The sequence below is a fragment of the Zootoca vivipara genome, chromosome 1 (assembly GCF_963506605.1).
Source record: "Zootoca vivipara chromosome 1, rZooViv1.1, whole genome shotgun sequence".
NCBI lineage: Eukaryota > Metazoa > Chordata > Lepidosauria > Squamata > Lacertidae > Zootoca > Zootoca vivipara.
The window spans coordinates 34502227-34520599 of record NC_083276.1 but is presented as its reverse complement, the minus strand read 5'-3'; the positions used below and the strand labels follow the sequence as shown (position 1 = coordinate 34520599).

The following is an 18373-nucleotide window of genomic DNA, read 5'->3' as shown; positions in this document are numbered from 1 at the left end:
CTGCTCTGTGCTGTTATAAAGGTACTTCCTTGTAATTATTTTCAGTGATATGGAAAGTATTTATTGCTAATTCATATAATCCTATATATTAACTATTCTATACATTGTATATTAGTTGACTTTTCTTTTAAAGATAGAGGAGCAGGAAAGAGAAAACATTTATCGAGAAGTTCTATTTACAGAAAATTGTAATATCTTCTGAATTTATGGAGAAAAGGCTGACAATCTGAATATCACCTTAAATATAGTTGGGAGAAGCAGTTCAAGGAACAGCAGAGCTCCCTAGATTTCATTCTGGAAATGGAGAGAACATTTTCCATTGTTGACAAGGGGGCCCTATGTAAACACAGGTTGTGGTTTGTGGCCAGTATGTGGAAACAATTACCACTTAGATGAATATACACACTGAGATATTTGATATCATTATCAATATTAGCCTCTTCATTCCATAAACATCTGACCCTTTTAATAATCTGTTATTTATGGAACATATTTTTCATGTAAATGTGCTTAAAATAAGAGCACTAAATGCATGTAAGGTGCATTTAACTGTGGACATGTGAACTACATACAGTTGTACACATTTTTTTATTCTAACTTAAAGTGGGACGCAGGTGGCGCTGTGGCTTAAACCACGGAGCCTAGGGCTTGCTGATCAGAAGGTCAGCGGTTTGAATCTCTGCGACGGGGTGAGCTCCCATTGCTCGGTCCCAGCTCCTGCCAACCTAGCAGTTTGAAAGCACATCAAAGCGCAAGTAGATAAATAGGTACCGCTCCAAGCGGGAAGGTAAACGGCGTTTCTGTGTGCTGCTCTGGTTCGCCAGAAGTGGCTTTGTCATGCTGGCCACATGACCTGGAAGCTGTACGCCGGCTCTCTCGGCCAATACTGCAAGATGAGCGCCGCAACCCCAGAGTCGGTCACGACTGGACCTAATGGTCAGGGGGCCCTTTACCTTTACTTACTTAAAAGCATCAGGTGTGTGTGTTTGAATTTATTGAAACATTGAAAGTAGACCTATAGGTAACAGTAATTGACAGAGTGTTTCTTCTTTCCCTTTCAGAAATATGGACCACTTCATTTGAACATATAAGTTTATTGCAAGCATGAGAATCCAAGAAGAACTGAAAATACCTTTAAAAATTGGAGATAATTTTTTAGTGCGTAGAAGCACTTTTAAGAATGAACACTACAGCTGGTTGTGTTGGTAACTACAGAAGGATGAGAAGAACACTATGATGGCAAAGAACAAAGAGCCTCGTCCCCCTTCCTATGCTATTAGTGTGATTGGACTTTCGGGGACTGAAAAGGATAAGGGGAACTGTGGAGTTGGGAAATCGTGTTTGTGCAATAGATTTGTGCGTTCAGAAGCAGATGAATATTACCCCGAACATACCTCTGTGCTTAGCACAATTGACTTTGGTGGACGAGTTGTTAATAATGATCACTTTTTGTACTGGGGTGACGTAATACAATGTGGAGAGGATGGAATAGATTGCAAGATTCATGTTATTGAACAGACTGAGTTCATTGATGATCAGACTTTTCTGCCTCATCGGAGTACGAACTTACAACCATATATAAAGCGTGCAGCTGCAACCAAATTGCAGTCAGCAGAGAAACTTATGTATATTTGCACAGATCAGCTTGGATTGGAGCAAGACTTTGAGCAAAAGCAAATGCCTGAAGGAAAGTTGAACATTGATGGATTTTTATTATGCATTGATGTAAGTCAAGGATGCAATAGGAAGTTTGATGACCAACTTAAATTTGTGAATAACCTCTATGTTCAGCTATCAAAATCTAAAAAGCCTGTAATAATAGCAGCAACTAAATGTGATGAATGTGTGGAACACTATTTACGAGAGGTTCAGGCATTTGCTTCAAATAAGAAGAACCTTCTGGTAGTAGAAACATCAGCAAGATTCAATGTCAACGTAGAGACGTGTTTTACTGCACTGGTACAAATGATGGATAAAACCCGGGGTAAGCCTAAAATAATTCCCTATCTGGATGCCTATAAAACACAGAGGCAACTTGTTGTGACTTCAACGGATAAATTTGAGAAACTTGTTCAGACTGTGAGAGACTATCATGCCACTTGGAAAACTGTTAGTAATAAACTGAAAAATCACCCAGATTATGAAGAATACATTAATTTAGAGGGAACAAAAAAGGCCAAAAATACATTTTCAAAACACATAGAGCAGCTTAAGCAAGAGCATATAAGAAAAAGAAGAGATGAATACATTAATACATTACCAAGAGCTTTTAACACACTTCTGTCAAATCTTGAAGAGATTGAGCATTTGAGCTGGTCTGAAGCTTTGAAATTAATGGAAAAAAGGGCAGATTTCCAACTATGTTTTGTGGTGCTGGAGAAAACACCCTGGGATGAAACTGATCACATAGATAAAGTGAATGACAGGAGAATTCCATTTGACCTTTTGAGCACGCTAGAAGCGGAAAAAGTCTATCAAAACCACGTGCAGCATCTAATATCAGAAAAAAGGAGAGTTGAAATGAAGGAGAAGTTCAAAAAAACACTTGAAAAAATACAGTTCATTTCTCCTGGGCAACCCTGGGAAGAAGTTATGTGTTTTGTAATGGAGGATGAAGCTTTTAAATATATTACAGAGGCAGATAGTAGAGAAGTATATAGTAGACATCAACGGGAAATTGTTGAAAAAGCCAAAGAGGAATTTCAGGAAATGCTTTTTGAGCATTCAGAACTGTTTTATGACCTGGATTTGAATGCAACACCTAGTTCTGATAAAATGAGTGAAATTCACGCAGTTCTGAGTGAAGAGCCTAGATACAAAGCTTTACAGAAACTTGCACCTGATAGAGAATCTCTTCTATTAAAACACATAGGGTTTGTGTATCATCCCACTAAAGAAACCTGTCTCAGTGGCCAAAACTGTATGGACATTAAAGTAGAACAGCTGCTTGCCAGAAGTCTCTTGCAATTGGACCATGGCCGCTTAAATTTATATCACGATAGTGCCAATATTGATAAAGTTAATATTTTCATTTTGGGTAAAGATGGTCTGGCGCAAGAGCTGGCAAATGAGATTCGGACTCAATCAACGGATGACGAGTATGCCTTAGATGGAAAGATATATGAACTTGATCTTAGGCCAGTTGATGCAAAATCACCTTATCTTCTAAGTCACTTATGGACTTCTGCCTTCAAACCACATGGATGTTTCTGTGTGTTTAATTCAATTGAATCACTCACTTTTATTGGAGAGTCGATTGCTAAAATCAGGACCGAAGCATCTCAGATAAGAAGAGACAAATATATGGCCAGTCTTCCATTTACATTAATACTGGCTAATCAAAGAGACAGTGCTAGCAAGCACTTGCCGATTCTGAGACACCAAGGACAGCAATTGGCAAACAAGTTGCAGTGTCCTTTTATAGATGTGCCTGCTGGTACTTACCCACGTAAATTTAATGAGGCTCAAATAAAACAAGCTTTGCGGGGAGTTCTGGAAGCAGTTAAACACAATTTTGATGTTGTGAGTCCTGTTCCTACAATTAAAGACCTTTCGGAAGCTGATTTGAGAATTGTCATGTGTGCCATGTGTGGAGATCCATTCAGTGTAGATCTTATTCTTTCACCCTTTCTTGACTCTCATTCTTGTAGTGCTGCTCAGGCTGGCCAGAATAATTCCCTCATGCTGGATAAAATTATAGGTGAAAAACGGAGGCGAATACAGATAACAATATTATCATATCATTCTTCAATCGGTGTAAGAAAAGATGAACTTGTTCATGGGTATATACTAGTTTACTCCGCTAAACGGAAGGCATCTATGGGAATGCTTCGAGCATTTCTTTCAGAAGTACAAGATACTATTCCTGTCCAATTGGTGGCTGTTACTGATAGTCAGGCAGACTTTTTTGAGATTGAGGCTATCAAAGAATTAATGACTGAAGGTGAACATATAGCTACTGAGATTACAGCTAAATTTACAGCTCTGTATTCTTTATCTCAATATCATCGTCAGACTGAGGTTTTCACATTGTTCTTCAGTGATGTTTTAGAGAAGAAAAACATGATTGAAAATTCTTATATGTCTGATAGTACAAGAGAAGCAACACATACAAGTGAGGACGTTTTCCTGCATTCTCCCAGAGGAGGTGCTCTTACGTACAATTACTATCCAGATTCAGAAGATGATACTGAAGCCCCACCTCCTTACAGCCCTATGGGGGATGATGTACAGCTTATCCCAAAAGATCGATTCGATTTGGAAGGTAATGAATACCCTATTCATAGCACACCACTTAACTGTCACGATCATGAACGCAACCATAAAGTGCCTCCTCCAATAAAGCCAAAACCAGTTGCGCTCAAGCCCAATGTGAAAAAACTAGATCCAAACCTGTTAAAAACTATTGAGGCAGGTATTGGCAAACCAAGAAAAACTAGAACAACTCTGGCACCATCTGATGATCTAGATCAGTCTGATAATTATGCAGAACCTATAGACACCATTTTCAAGCACAGAGGTGTTACTGATGATATCTACGCAATTCCAGATGATAGTCAGAATCGCATGATTAAAATTCGAAACTCATTTACTATAAATAATGCCCAAGGAGATGAAGAAAATGGATTTCCTGACAGAATGTCAAAGACCCATAGCGAAAGAAGACCTTCAAAATACAAATACAAATCTAAAACACTGTTCATCAAAGCCAAATCTTATTATAGGAGAGCACATTCAGATGCAAGTGATGATGAAGCTTTTACAACGTCTAAAACTAAAAGAAAAGGAAGACATCGTGGCAGTGAAGAAGATCCCCTTCTGTCCCCAGTGGAAACCTGGAAAGGAGGCATTGATAACCCTGCTATTACATCAGATCAAGAGTTAGATGACAAAAAGTTGAAGAAGAAAACTCAGAAAGTAAAAGAAGACAAAAAAGTAAGACATTTTTTAAACTTACTCTTTTATTTTAACGATGCATTAAGTTGTTTTTGGAGTTGTGCAAGTTGGCCTTATCAAATGTTGATTGCATTGTCTGGCTGGGAAAAGGCCCCAAGGAAAATTGGATGGAGGGATCTTGCATCAAAGGAACACAAGATTCCTCAGTCTGATTTGGGGTGATTTCCCTTCTCTTCCTTGGATGATTCAGAGTGCTTTGTTTGGTAGATCCCCATGATGCCCGAAGAAGCTTTTCAGAGGTATAGGGGGGGGGAGAGATCTTTTCAGCTCATGCAGTGTTGGTTACGACCCAATGCCTTTGTTTCATATTGCAGAATCTTTCCAGGAATGTCAGCTATATTTCTGGTTAGATTTGACAAATTTATATAGAAGGCTATTCAGAATGGCATATTTTAGTGACTAGGATAATGTTACTCCTATTGGTAAGGTAGAAAAACTATTGCAGCATGTAGGAATAATTCTGCTTTCTCTTAATGCTGAATGCACTGCTGTTGTTGGGCTCAGGTTTTTGATTTGCTTTTTAATTAGAAAGCGGCATGTATTCAGTGCACAGCAGGTTTAGCATATTCAGTGTTTTATTACTGACCATTGTAAAGATAATAAATATGTAGTGTTTCAGATGTCATTGAGGTCAACATTTGAAATAACTGTTTTGTGAACTTTGTATGTTGAATGTTTAAAGGGTGGGAGGAGAAATTGTTCCTTTAAATTGTAATACAGTTATTTGGAAATTATCAGATATTCCTTTATGGTCTTGTGCTGTGTTAGATCAGATCTAGTCCAGTGTTGTGTTGTCCTGGCAGTGGCCAGCTGTGAGTCTTATACATCACCAGGATACAGTGTTGTTATATAGATGTATATTTTCATTGGCCATAGTAGGTTGTTGTGCAATCTTTGGGCAATCAACTTGTGAAACTTCTGTGATTGCACTTTTGGAAAGAGTGTTGTATGAAAAGAGTACTGTGCAGGGAGGAGCCCCTGCATCAAAACCTGCCTATGACACTATTTAGCTGTCTCTTCAGATAATTATTTGACACAAGCAGTTGAAGAACTTTACTGAATAAAAGTGTGCATTGCAGATAAAACGTTTTGCTAGCTTTCTACATGTTTTAATAGCTTGTATGGTTAGTTTTGAAAAAAATATTGGCCCCGAAGGACTTTTGTGGGGATTAGTTCTGGTTTTTCTAATATTTCCTGTGCATGGAAAAGCAGTTTTAAAAAGATCAAATATTGTTTAGAGTAATAATTCTAAAAGTCTATATAGTGCAGGCAAACACTCAGATGTAGTGTGTCACGCAAATGCTCCCCGCGCTCCTCCCAGGGCTGGAAAGGGAGAGGGCAGTTGGTTTGCAAATGATTTACTGAGGAGGTTATTTGAATGAGTAAAAACCGTGTTTCCCCTTTTTTAAGACGTAGTCATAAAGTAAGCCAGGGCAGCAATTTTAAACATTTGTAAAATGTAAGACATACCCCGAAAATAAGACATACCTCCGTTCCTGCCAGCTCAGGGCCTGGAACTGGTGGCTGCTGCAGCAGCAAGCGTGCGGAGCACCCAAGCCAGCGGCTGGTCCACTGCCGAGCCTGTCCGAGGAGCCTTACACCCCGCCGCCCGGAACCGGCTGCTGCTGCAGCGCCGAGCACGCGACATCGCCGAGCACTTGGAGTGCGCGGCAGTGCCGAGCGGAGCCCCTGAAACAGCGGCCGGGCATCTGCTGAGCCCGGCCGAGGAGCCTTCCACCCCGCCGCCTGCAACCGGCGGCTGCTGCAGTGCCGAGCGCGCGGCATCGCCGAGCACTCAGAGCGCGCGGCATCGCCGAGCGGAGCCCCTGAGCCTGTGGCCAGGCCTCTGCCGAGCCTGGCCGAGGAGCCTTCCACCCCGCCGCCCGGAACTGGCGGCTGCTGCAGAGCCGAGCGCGCGGCAGCGCCGAGCACTCAGAGCGCGCGGCAGCGCCGAGCGGAGCCCCTGAGCCTGTGGCCAGGCCTCTGCTGAGCCTGGCCGAGGAGCCTTCCACCCCGCCGCCCAGAACTGGCGGCTGCTGCAGTGCCGAGCGCGCGGCAGCGCCGAGCGGAGCCCCTGAGCCCCGAGGAGCCTTCCACCCCACCGCCCGGAACCGGCGGCTGCGGCAGCGCTGAGTACTCAGAGCGCGCGGCAGCGCCAAGCGGAGCCCTAGAACCAGCGGCCGGGCCTCTGCCGAGCCCGGCCGAGGAGCCTTCCTCCCTGCTGCCCAGAACCGCCGCTGCTGCATCGCCGAGCGTGCGGCATCGCCGAGCGTGCGGCATCGCCGAGCGCGCAGCAGCGCCAGGCGGAGCGCCAGGCGGAGCGGCCCGCCACCCTGAACCAGCTGCTGGAGCGCACCGAGTGCTCAGCAGCTCGGAGCACCCTTGCCCCTTTCTTCTTCTTCTTCTTCACTCTCTTTTTTTCCCCATACGCCCATCCTGTCAACAGCATATCCTCTGCTTTACCGGTAGGTGATAGAAATAAATGAGAGAAAAGCTACATCAGCAGAAAATAGACAGATTTCTGTCTGATCTTTATTTCCTAGGAAAGTCTTCCCACTGCAAAAGTAGACTGCAGCATTAACTCAGATCTCATGCACATTTAAAGAACTTGCTTTCCCTCAAAGAATTCTGGGCATTATACAGTAGTTTACTCCTCATAAATTTACAGTTCCCAGCCAACCCTTAACAAACTACATTTTTGCATACATTGTATTGTTCTAATACATACAACAGCCTTGTCAGGTAGGACAGAGCCCAGCAGCGCTGTGTGCAGCGCCCTGAGCCAGCGGCCTGGCCCGGCCAAGGAGACCGTAAGGTAATAAAAACCATAATAAAAAAATAAGACATCCCACCAAAAATAAGCCGCCCTGTGTTTTTTTGAGGAAAAAAAGTTATAAGACGGTGTCTTAAAAAAGGGGAAACACGGAATTAGGAGGAAATCCGGGCATATCATTAATAACTTTCCTGACTTCTGCCTTGTACAGTACTTTAATAAATTGTTTATGCAAATCTTTTTGACACACAGTGTAGCAAAATGCAAAAAAGGTCAAATATGAGTTTAGTGGTCCCTGCTGCAATGCCATTCTGAGCTATGTGAGATAATCTCCCAGCAGCTACCAATAGGCTCATCAACATCTATGAGCCTCAGATCTTTCTACATGAGTACAACAAAATGGTTCTCCTTCAGTTCCTATACCAAACAGTAACATTGAGTGATGCCCTTTCTTACAACATTAACAAAATGAGTAGGTTTGATCATTTCAAAGAGTGAAGCTTTTAAAAAAATAATCACAAAAATGGAAAAATGTTTGTGCAAATATTTCTAAAGGAAAGCTTGCTTTACTGTATTATAGAGAACGCAGGAAATTTTGTAAATAGTTTTTTTCTCTAAAATAGCTATCATTGTGGTTAACTATAAACAGTTTAATATTCTCTCGTCATTTTGTTAATTTGTTTGAGGGCACTTTATTTTGTACAGTGTGGCAAAGAAAAAAGGTGGAACCATAGTTAATCTTCACCAGTTTAAAGTATTTCCCTTCTGAATGGAGCTATCAGACCTCATACAAGATGTCCTCACTCTCTGAGCCCAGAGATGGTTCCAGTTTACAAAGTCCTTAGTGAAACAAAGTCCATGTAGCAAGTGCAAAGTCCAGTTGCCAACAGAATCCTGCAAGAGTTCTCTGAGTCCAGAAGTCTTGGAAGTTGTCCAGCTTCTTTCAAATGAGCTCTTCACAAAGTGTTCCACATTTTCACAGGATTGTTCCTATAGTCTTTTCCACGTTTCCCACAGATTCTCCTGTGCTGTTCAACAATGAATGCTGTAATCTGAGATTGAGCCCTTTTCTACCCAGTGTTACCTGCTAGGTTGCCCAGCAACTTAGATAAGTCAGTCATGAGGTGTCTGCAGCTAGGGGTGGGGGCATTTCTGCCTACTCTTGGACATTTCATTTACCCTTTATTGTTTTATTGTTATTAAAAAATACTTACATTACTTACCATAATATAGAAAATTACCATGCTTTTCATATATATATACCTAAGTAATATTCCATATATTACAAAGGAACTTAAAAAAAGCAATTTCATAAAACAGCACAATCAAAGATAGCCTCCCATATGTTGCTTAGCTTTTCATCATCTTGTATGAATTTGAGTGCAGAAAGATTTTAACAATGTTGAAAAGCTTGTTTGCTCTTTTTATTGAATACATTATAAATTAATATATTCAAAATTAATTCTGTTACTAAGATTCCTTTGTTACAAGTATGATTTTATGTAGATATTATTAAATTTTTACTTTAATTAGTGAAATACTTGGCTAAGAATGCTGTTGTTTTGTTGTAGCAAAAAAAGAAAACCAAGACATTTAATCCACCAACTCGTAGAAATTGGGAAAGTAATTACTTTGGAATGCCCCTGCAGGATCTGGTTACACCTGAAAAACCTATACCACTCTTTGTTGAGAAGTGTGTGGATTTCATTGAAGACACAGGTAGGACACAAGTTGAGCATCAATAGCATTTTACTATTTCTTGGTAGCTAACTATAAAAGTCTTGTTAGCTTCTCATCATTTTATACTATGTGGTAACAAAAATAACAAGTGTGTGCTGAGGACTGTGTAAAGGTAAAGGGATTCCTGACCATTAGGCCCAGTCACGGACAACTCTGGGGTTGCGGCGCTCATCTCGCTGTACTGGCAGAGGGAGCCGGCGTACAGCTTCCGGGTCATGTGGCCAGAATGACTAAGCAGCTTCTGGTGAACCAGAGCAGTGCACGGAAACGCCGTTTACCTTCCTGCCGGAGCAGCTCCTATTTACAGTGGTGCCTCGCTAGACGAATTTAATTCGTTCCACGGGTCTATTCTTATAACGAAAAATTTGTCTAGCGAATCCCATAGGAATGCATTGAATTTTTTTGATATTTTTTTTTGCCCATAGGAACACATTAATTGAATTTCAATGCATTCCTATGGGAAACCGTGATTCGCTAGATGAATTTTTCGTAAAATGAATTTGTCTAGCGAGGCAACCTCCGCTAGAAAAATCCTTCCTTTAAGCGAAAATTTTGTCTGTGAAAAATTGTTTGTTAAGCGAGGCACCACTGTATCTTTTTGAACTTTGACATGCTTCGAACTGCTAGGTTGGCAGGAGCTGGGACTGAGCAATGGGAGCTCACCCCGTCATGGGGATTTGAACCACCAACCTTCTGATCAGCAAGCCCTAGGCTCTGTGGTTTAACCCACAGTGCCACCCGCATCCCCGAGGACTATATACTTTCACATATATACCAAAGCAAACCCTTGAAGGATCAGTGCTTTTTAATTTAGTCATAAATATTGTAGAGTTGGAGTAAGCAGTGTGGTAGCCAAGTTTGCTGATGCTACTGAATTGTCACTAAAACAATTTTAGGGTCACTAAAACAAAAATAAAGATCGTGGAGAGCTCCAAACTCAGGGAATTGGTGGTAAAATGGGAAATGCAATTCATTATAAACAAGTGTAAAGTGATACATATCTGAACTAAAAAACCCACAACCCCTTAATTTCACATATATGCTCATGGGATCTGAAATCATATTGACTCTGGACAGGACCTTGGGGTTGGAGTAGATAACTTTATGAAGATGTTCACCCAGTGTGCAGCAGATGTAAAAAATGGCAAATTCCACACTAGGAATCATAGGAAAGGAATTGAAAATAAAACTGCCAGTATAACAATGCTGTTATGCAAACCTACTGTGTGACTGTTTGGAATACTGTGTACAGTTCTAGCTGCCTCATCACAAACTGGATATTGTACATTTGGAAAAGCTTCAGAAAAGGCCAACCAAAATGATCAAGGGTTTGGTTGGAGCAGCAGTGTGTAAAATTATGCATGGCATAGGGAAAGTGGATAGAGAATAATAAATGTAATACATAGTCAAACTATGGACATTACCTCTACTGGGGTCAGTGATGGTCACCAATGTGGATGACTTTAAAAGAGCATAAGACAAATTCATGAAAACTAACCTTGACTAAATCTGATAGATACTTTTTGCCTCCACTGTTGGTGGCAGTGTGCTTCTGAATGCCAGTGGCAGTTATCTGGTTGGCCACTGTGAGAGCAGGATGTTAAACTGGATGGGTCATGGGCCTCATCCAGCAGGCTCTTCTAATGTTCTTATGACTCCTGGAATATGGAATTGGGAGGAGAGCAGATTTCTTCTACTCCTGTACATGCTGCTGATGGTCTTTTCTCTGTTTTCTTGTGGTCTCCTCTCCTTACCTGACTACATTTCCCTGACTTGGCTCAGTTGGCCTCAACCACAGACTTAGGTTTGCTGAAAAAACTGAAATCTAACATACAGAAAAATAACTTTTAAAACATGTTAATGCAAATGTAAGCATGCAAGATTACAATGAAATTTGAATTGGGATCTATAGGATTAGTGTGATTTCTATCTTCTGCTTACCTTGGTTCTAAAGTGCTGTATAAAAGCTAAATATTGTGAAATAAAGAGATGTTACTGATGAACTTTTTGATACTCCCCTGCATGCAGTAATTTAATGTAATGAAAAAATAATGTAATTTAGCCCCACTTCAGGAAGCAGCAGCTTTCCCCACCCATGGTGCTGCAGCCCAGATCTTTCCTGAGTATTCCCCCAAACTCAAGAAAAGCTTGGGGGGGCAGTATGCTAAAGTTGGAGGAGGGGTGGGAAGCCCCATTGCACAAACAGGATTCCCCTTTTGTTATAAGAAGAGTGCAACCATGCTTATTAAATTATATCAGTACTGTACAATGCCTTCAAGACTAAAGCAGGTGCTGCAGGTTCGAAAAAGTTCAGCTGAAATCTTTTAAGTGGCTTAGATTTTGATCCCTCCCAACCCCCATTTATTTCATATATAAACATTCAATACATTTATGGATACCTGTATACAGACCTACCTAGAAGTAAGTCTCATTGAACTCACTAGGACTTACTAGTGAGTAAACATGTATGGAGTTGTGATGTGAATGTCTACATCAAATTAAACAATACCTTCTCTAAGAATAACAGAGGCCAAAATGAACAAACTTAACATTCCTCTTTCAGTCACAGCTCATTCCATTGATTGTAAACCTTGGTGGGAAACTGTTTTAGGAAGTAAAGCAGACCCAGCATGTCTTGCCTTGTTGCCAGTAAAAGGGAATTGCTTCAATGACTCGTTTAATAAGTGTTGTTGAAATAGTTTCCTTTAGCTGGCAGCAAACCTGAGTATGCTGCCTTGTGCACTTGTTAAATGTTATGTTTGAATAACTGAATGAGCGGGCAGCTCAACTATTTCTGTGTACAGGAGCAAAGATTGTATACTTGTTGAATGTACAGCCCAGGACTCAGTTGGCTTCTAAGGCCTGAGCAAAAAGTAACACAATGATTCTAACAGTGTTCTGTAGGATTAGTTTTCATTTGGGATTAAGCTGTAGTCGTCAATTGACCCAGGTGCTTTTTTAGAGCATATACTATCTTATGTAGAAGGGACACGGGTGACGCTGTGGGTTAAACCACAGAGCCTAGGGCTTGCCGATCAGAAGGTTCGAATCCCCACGACAGGGTGAGCTCCTGCCAACCTAGCAGTTCGAAAGCACATCAAAGTGCAAGTAGATAAATAGGTACCGCTACACTGGGAAGGTAAATGGCGTTTCCGTGCACAGCTCTGGCTTGCCAGAAGTGGCTCTGTCATGCTGGCCACATGACGTGGAAGCTGTATGCCAGCTCCCTCTGCCAGTAAAGCGAGATGAGCGCCGCAACCCTAGAGTCATCCACGACGACCTAATGGTCAGGGGTCCCTTTACCTTTCTTTACTATCTTACACAGCAGTGTTTTAACAGCAACCTTTATCTCGTGGTTTTTTTTAAAGTAGAGTCAGTAATTTTAAGAACATTCAGAATGCATGAAAGCTAACATTTATATTATTACACTTGCAGTAATAGTTAACATTTAAATACCTACCAATTCTGACGTTTTCTAAGGATGGTATATCAAGTAATGCATTCCATTTGTGGAAGGATTTACTCTTGTTCAATGGAATGCCCCCTTCTCCTTCCAATGCTAGGAGTTCCCTCAACTCTCAGGGGTTAGACTAGATGACCCTTGGTATTCCTTCCAACTCTACAATTTTACAGTATAATACTTTGACTCAAATTAGAGGTTAACTATCTGGCAAATATTTTTATATCTGGAATATTTCACCTAGTAATTATTTTTAAAACGTCTTTTTTAAAAAAGCATCTTTTATCTATCCTGTGTCCAGTTTTTGACAGCTTTTCTTCCCCCTGAAGCTTGTATTTCCTTCTGTGATTCAGTGCATATGATATGTGTTGAGTTTGGAGCATTTGTAAAGTGAGGTGGCTTATTATTTGAGTAGTTCTTTTAATTAATACTTTATTGAATTTTTCAAAATGAAACATAACCAAATACAGTTAAACAAGACAAACAAAATCATTATAAACCAATACAACATGTTATTTGTGTACAAGGGAGAGAATGTGAAGTATGGGGCAGAAAAGTTGGTAGTCCAGACCAACACGGTGCTCTGACATTTCAGAAAAATCAATATGTATAAAGTATCCAGATATCAGAGAATTTCTCATCTTTCTTATGTTTATGGAGGGTCACTTTCTCATAGACACTATCTGTGACTTCTTCCAGTATTGAAGCATTAGACCAGTGGTTCCCAACAGGTGGTCCGCGGACCCCCAGGGGTCCGCGAGCTATGCCAAAGGGGTCCACAAGATGCTAAAAAATATATTAAATATATTTCGTATTGTCACAGTGGCCGGAGTGGACTACTTCAGAGTAACGACGCTACGCAGCTCTGCATTTTATTCTTTTATTGGTGCTGCGTATTTACAGTGCTCAAGTCATTGCTATTTACACGGAGCGATGTTGTCAGTCGGTTTCAGAACCTCCTAATGGCTTTTGGCGCGTCTTTCTCCAACACAAAAGCTTTGGCAGACCCATCCTCTTGCCCCTCCTCTTCCTGCGTAATTCTGGAGTTGGAGGGATGGGTCTTCCCCCCTTGCTTGCCCCTTCCTGTCCCACCTGGGACCCTGGCTCCTCTACCTTGCCTGAGCCTCGGACACGACTTCCTGCTTCCCCACTGGAATCGGAACTCTCCCTGCTTTCCCCTTTGCTCGGGGACGGGCTTGAACTCAGGAGGGGAGGGACTTCGCGATATCCCCTGTCCCTCACATCCACCCCCCTCCCAAGCTCTCCTTCACCCCTCCCCAGGCCCCCCCCATGTGTCGGTGACGACTGGAAGCCTAAGAACTCAGTGCTCTCCGAGCCCGTTGGTGTGAATACCTCCCCCCAGTCCTGCGAGCCCCCCCCTTCCGCCTGGGCGGACGGGAATCCCAAAAAGTCCGTGGCGTCAGAGCTGGTGGGGGTAAAAACGTTCTGCCAATCTGCTCCTTCCTCTGACTGGGTGGATCTCGGTGACACCCATACCTCATCCTCTGGTTCCTCAAACTCCGCTTCCCAGCGCCATGGTGAGCTGCTCTCCCGGGCCTCCTCCTCCTCCCCCTCCCTTTCCACGTGCCAGGGCTTGGGTCTGTGGGGAAAGAGGGCGTGAAATTCTTCCACCAAGAATTCCTCCTGTATCTGAGTGGCTGGGACCCATTCATTCTGGGACGGTGGAGCATCCTCCCATGCCATGAGGTACTCCAGTCCCCCCACCCCCCACCTTGAATCCAGGATGGCCGTGGCCTCATTGAGTTGCTCCCTGCCTTCCCTCTCCCCCCCTCCCTCGGGGGTTTGTTCGCCGTCTCGGAGCCTGCTGCTTTCCCTGTACGGCGACAGCAGCGATCTATGAAACACTGGATGCACCCTCATGTCCTCTGGCAGTGCCAGCCTGTATGCCACCGGGTTTACCTGTTGCGTGACCGTGAAGGGGCCCAGCCTTTTGGGTGCCAGCTTTTTGCACCTCCCTCTGGTGGGAAGGCCCTCCGAGGACAACCACACCTTGTCCCCCACCCTGATGACCTCCCCTTGTCGCCTGTGGCGATCTGCCCCCTTTTTGTACGCTTCCTTGGCCCTCTCCAAGTGTTCTCTGAGCTGCTGGTGCACCGTCTCCAGTTCCTCTGCCCAATCCTCAGCCTGTGGGCCCTCCTCCTCCTCCTCCTCCCTCTCCCTCTCTGGGAAAGATCTGAGGTCGCGCCCGTAATTGGCCTTAAAGGGCGACACCCCTGTGGAGACGTGCACTGCATTGTTGTAGGCAAATTCTGCTAGTGGCAAGCGATCCACCCAGTCCGTTTGCCGCTGGCTGACGTAGCATCTCAGGTACTGCTGCAGAATGGCGTTGACCCTCTCCGCTTGTCCGTTGGTCTGCGGGTGTCTAGCCGTCGACAAGCTGACCTCCACCTGCAGGAGGTTCATGAGCCGCCGCCAGAACCTGGAAACAAATTGGCGGCCACGATCCGAAATAACCCTTAAAGGTAATCCATGCAGTCTGAAAATGTGATCAACAAACAGTTTGGCTGTCTCTTCTGCCGAGACTGCCCTGGCACACGGTATAAAGTGACACATTTTGGACATAAGGTCCACCACCACCAACACTGCAGTCTTACCCCTGGACGAAGGCAGATCTGTGATGAAGTCCATGGACACCACTTCCCACGGCCTGTGTGGTGTGGCTAAGGGCTCCAGCAACCCTGGTGGCGCTGCTCTGACCACCTTCGCCCGCTGGCAGGTGGTACAGCCCCGTACATAGTCTCGAACATCTTCCCGCACCCCTGGCCACCAGAAGTGTCTCATGACTAGGTGAGCGGTTTTGTCCCTTCCAAAATGCCCCGCTGTAGGGTTGTCGTGCATCTGCTTGAGGACCGTACGTCGAAGCTGGGTGGTGGGTAGGTACAGCGCACCCTTGTAGAAAAGCAGCCCTCTGCGTTCTGCAAAGTCTTTTGCCTGCTCCCTCCCCCCTCTCAGTTCTCTGAAGATGCGGTTGGCAAATTCATCCGCTGCCGTCAGTGCTGTGAGTTCTGCCTCGCTCACCACAGCTGCTCCGCAGGACCATGCCGACGGGGGGAAAATGTGCCTTGGGGCTGGTGGCGCCTCCTCCTCCATGTACTCTGGCTTGCGGGAGAGGGCATCCGCCCTGACATTCTGCTCCCCCGGGATGTAGTGGATGGAGAAGTTGAAGTTCGAGAAGAACTCTGCCCACCGTATCTGCCGCTGGTTGAGCACCCTGGCAGTTCTCCAGAACTCCAGGTTCTTGTGGTCTGTGCACACCTGGATGGGGTGCTTCGCGCCCACCAGGAAGTGTCGCCAGTGCTGGAACGCAGCGTAGATCGCAAGAAGTTCCCTATCAAACACTGTGTAGTTGCGTTCAGGCTGTGTCAGCTTCCTGGAGAAGAAGGCACAGGGTCTCCACTCCCTGTTGGCGTCCAGTTGCAACAAAATTGCGCCCACAGCTTTTTCAGAAGCATCTGTCTCAATGCGTAGGGGCGCGTCCTGCACCACATGGAACAGGTTTTGGTCTGAGGCGAACACTCTCTTGAGGCTTTCGAACGCTGCTTGCGCCTCTGGTGTCCACTTGAACTTCTGCTTGCCTCTCAGGCAGTCCGTGATGGGAGCCGTAACGCGAGAGAAGTTCTTGATGAACTTCCTGTAGAAGTTAGCGAAGCCTAGTAGGCGTTGGGCATCTTTGCGCGTCCTGGGGCTGTGCCAGTCCAGGATGGCCTGCACCTTGTCCTTGTCCATCGCCAGCCCCTTGTCTGACAGCTTGTAGCCCAGGAAGTCCACCTCTTTGGTGTGAAACTTGCACTTCTCCAGCTTCACATACAGGTGGTTCTCCTTCAGGCGTTGCAACACCTCTCTGACATCTTTCACATGCTGCACTGGGTCATTCGAGTAGATAAGGATGTCATCTAGGAAGACCAAGCATTTCCTGAAGAGGAGGGACCCCAGGACGTGGTGCATGAAGGCCTGGAAGCATGCTGAGCCCCCTTGCAAACCGAAGGGCATCACCAGATATTCAAAAGAGCCCAGAGGCGTGAACATCGTGGTTTTCCATTCATCTCCTTCCCGGATCCTGATCAAGTTGTACGCCCCCCTTAGGTCCAGCTTGGTGAAAATCTTGCCCCTGCGTGCCGCTGTCAGGAGATCATCCACTCTGGGCATGGGGAAAGCCACGGGCTCTGTCACCGAATTCAGCCGTCTAAAGTCCACCACAAGACGGCGCTGTTGCGTGTCTTTCTTGTCCACCCAGAAGACCGGGCTGCCCCCTGCTGCCTTGCTTTCCCTTATGAACCCCCGCTTGAGGTTCTTGTCGATGAAAGCGCGCAGATCCTCCAGCTCCTGGTCTGACATGGCGTACAGCTTGGCTGGGGGTATCGTCGCCCCTGGCACCAGGTTGATCTGGCAGTCAAAAGGCCTGTGCGGGGGTAGGTGGTCGGACTCCGCTTCGCTGAAGACCTCCTGCAGGTCCCAGTACTGCTTGGGTATTGCCTCACCCCCTTTGATATGCATGGTGGCCACCGTGGCTATCGGAGGCCCCTCCCCTGGTTGGTGCTGCATGCAATGTTCCAGACAAAAGTCTGACCCAAACGTGATGCACCTCTGGTGCCAACTGATGGAGGGGTCGTGGCGCGCCAGCCAGCTCATGCCCAAGACGATGGGGGGGTCTGAGATGGTGGTGACGTTGAACGCCAGTGTCTCTGAGTGCCTTCCCACCGTCATTCTCATGGGGGGGGTTTGATGTGTGATGGCCCCTCCCAGCAGCTCCCTGCCGTCAATGGTTGCTACGTGCAGAGGAAAATCCAACTGCAAAAGCTGGATTTGGTGCTCTTCTGCAAAGCTTCTCGAGAAGAAGTTGGCGGACGCCCCACTGTCAATTAAGGCGAGGACCGTCAGGGGATAGCCATTTGGGAGCGTTAGCGTCACTTCTAGAACCACTCCTGCTCTGGGAGGGGTGGGCTGGCTCTGCACCTCTCTGTGCGGGTGGGCGGGCTGGGGCTGTTGTCTGCTGACTGTGCCTGGCTGCTGCCCCTTGTCTCCTGCAGCCAGGCTTTCCCGTTTCCCTGCTGTGGTGCTGCGTCAGTGGGGGAGGGCACCACCGTTCCCGCCTTTCCTTGCCACTCCCTGCGATGTGGGCAGTCTCTGACGAGATGCTGGGGTGAGTTGCAGAGAAAGCAATTCCCGCCCCTTCCCTCCTTGCGTCTTGGCGCCGCTGGGGTTTGAAAAGCCCGCGCGCGCGCGCTATCAATCTGCATGGGCTCCTGGTCCTGGCTGGCTCCAGGCGTGGCCTGAAAGGGTTGTTGAGGGAGTGGCTTCTCCTGCGACCGTGGGAACCAAGCCCGCTTTGCGCGCGTCGCTTGCTTGTCGTTCCACCGGGATTCCTGCCTCACCCCCACCGCCAGAGCTGCTTTGCTCAGCTGATCCATAGTACTGGGCTTTGG

The 18373-nt window shown here is 45.3% G+C and overlaps 1 protein-coding gene across 4 annotated transcripts in view; it reads left to right on the top strand.

Moving 5' to 3' along the window:
* The window catches only part of ARHGAP5 (Rho GTPase activating protein 5), a 48787-nt gene that overhangs the window by 17839 nt on the left and 12575 nt on the right, over positions 1 to 18373 (top strand). For all 4 annotated transcript variants that reach the window (XM_035109820.2, XM_035109792.2, XM_035109801.2 and 1 more), the window contains 2 exons: positions 1062 to 4935; positions 9301 to 9448. In XM_035109820.2, the coding sequence (XP_034965711.1) occupies positions 1234 to 4935; positions 9301 to 9448 (3850 nt within the window). In that variant the 5' untranslated portion in view covers positions 1062 to 1233. The remainder of the gene's footprint in view (positions 1 to 1061; positions 4936 to 9300; positions 9449 to 18373) is intronic.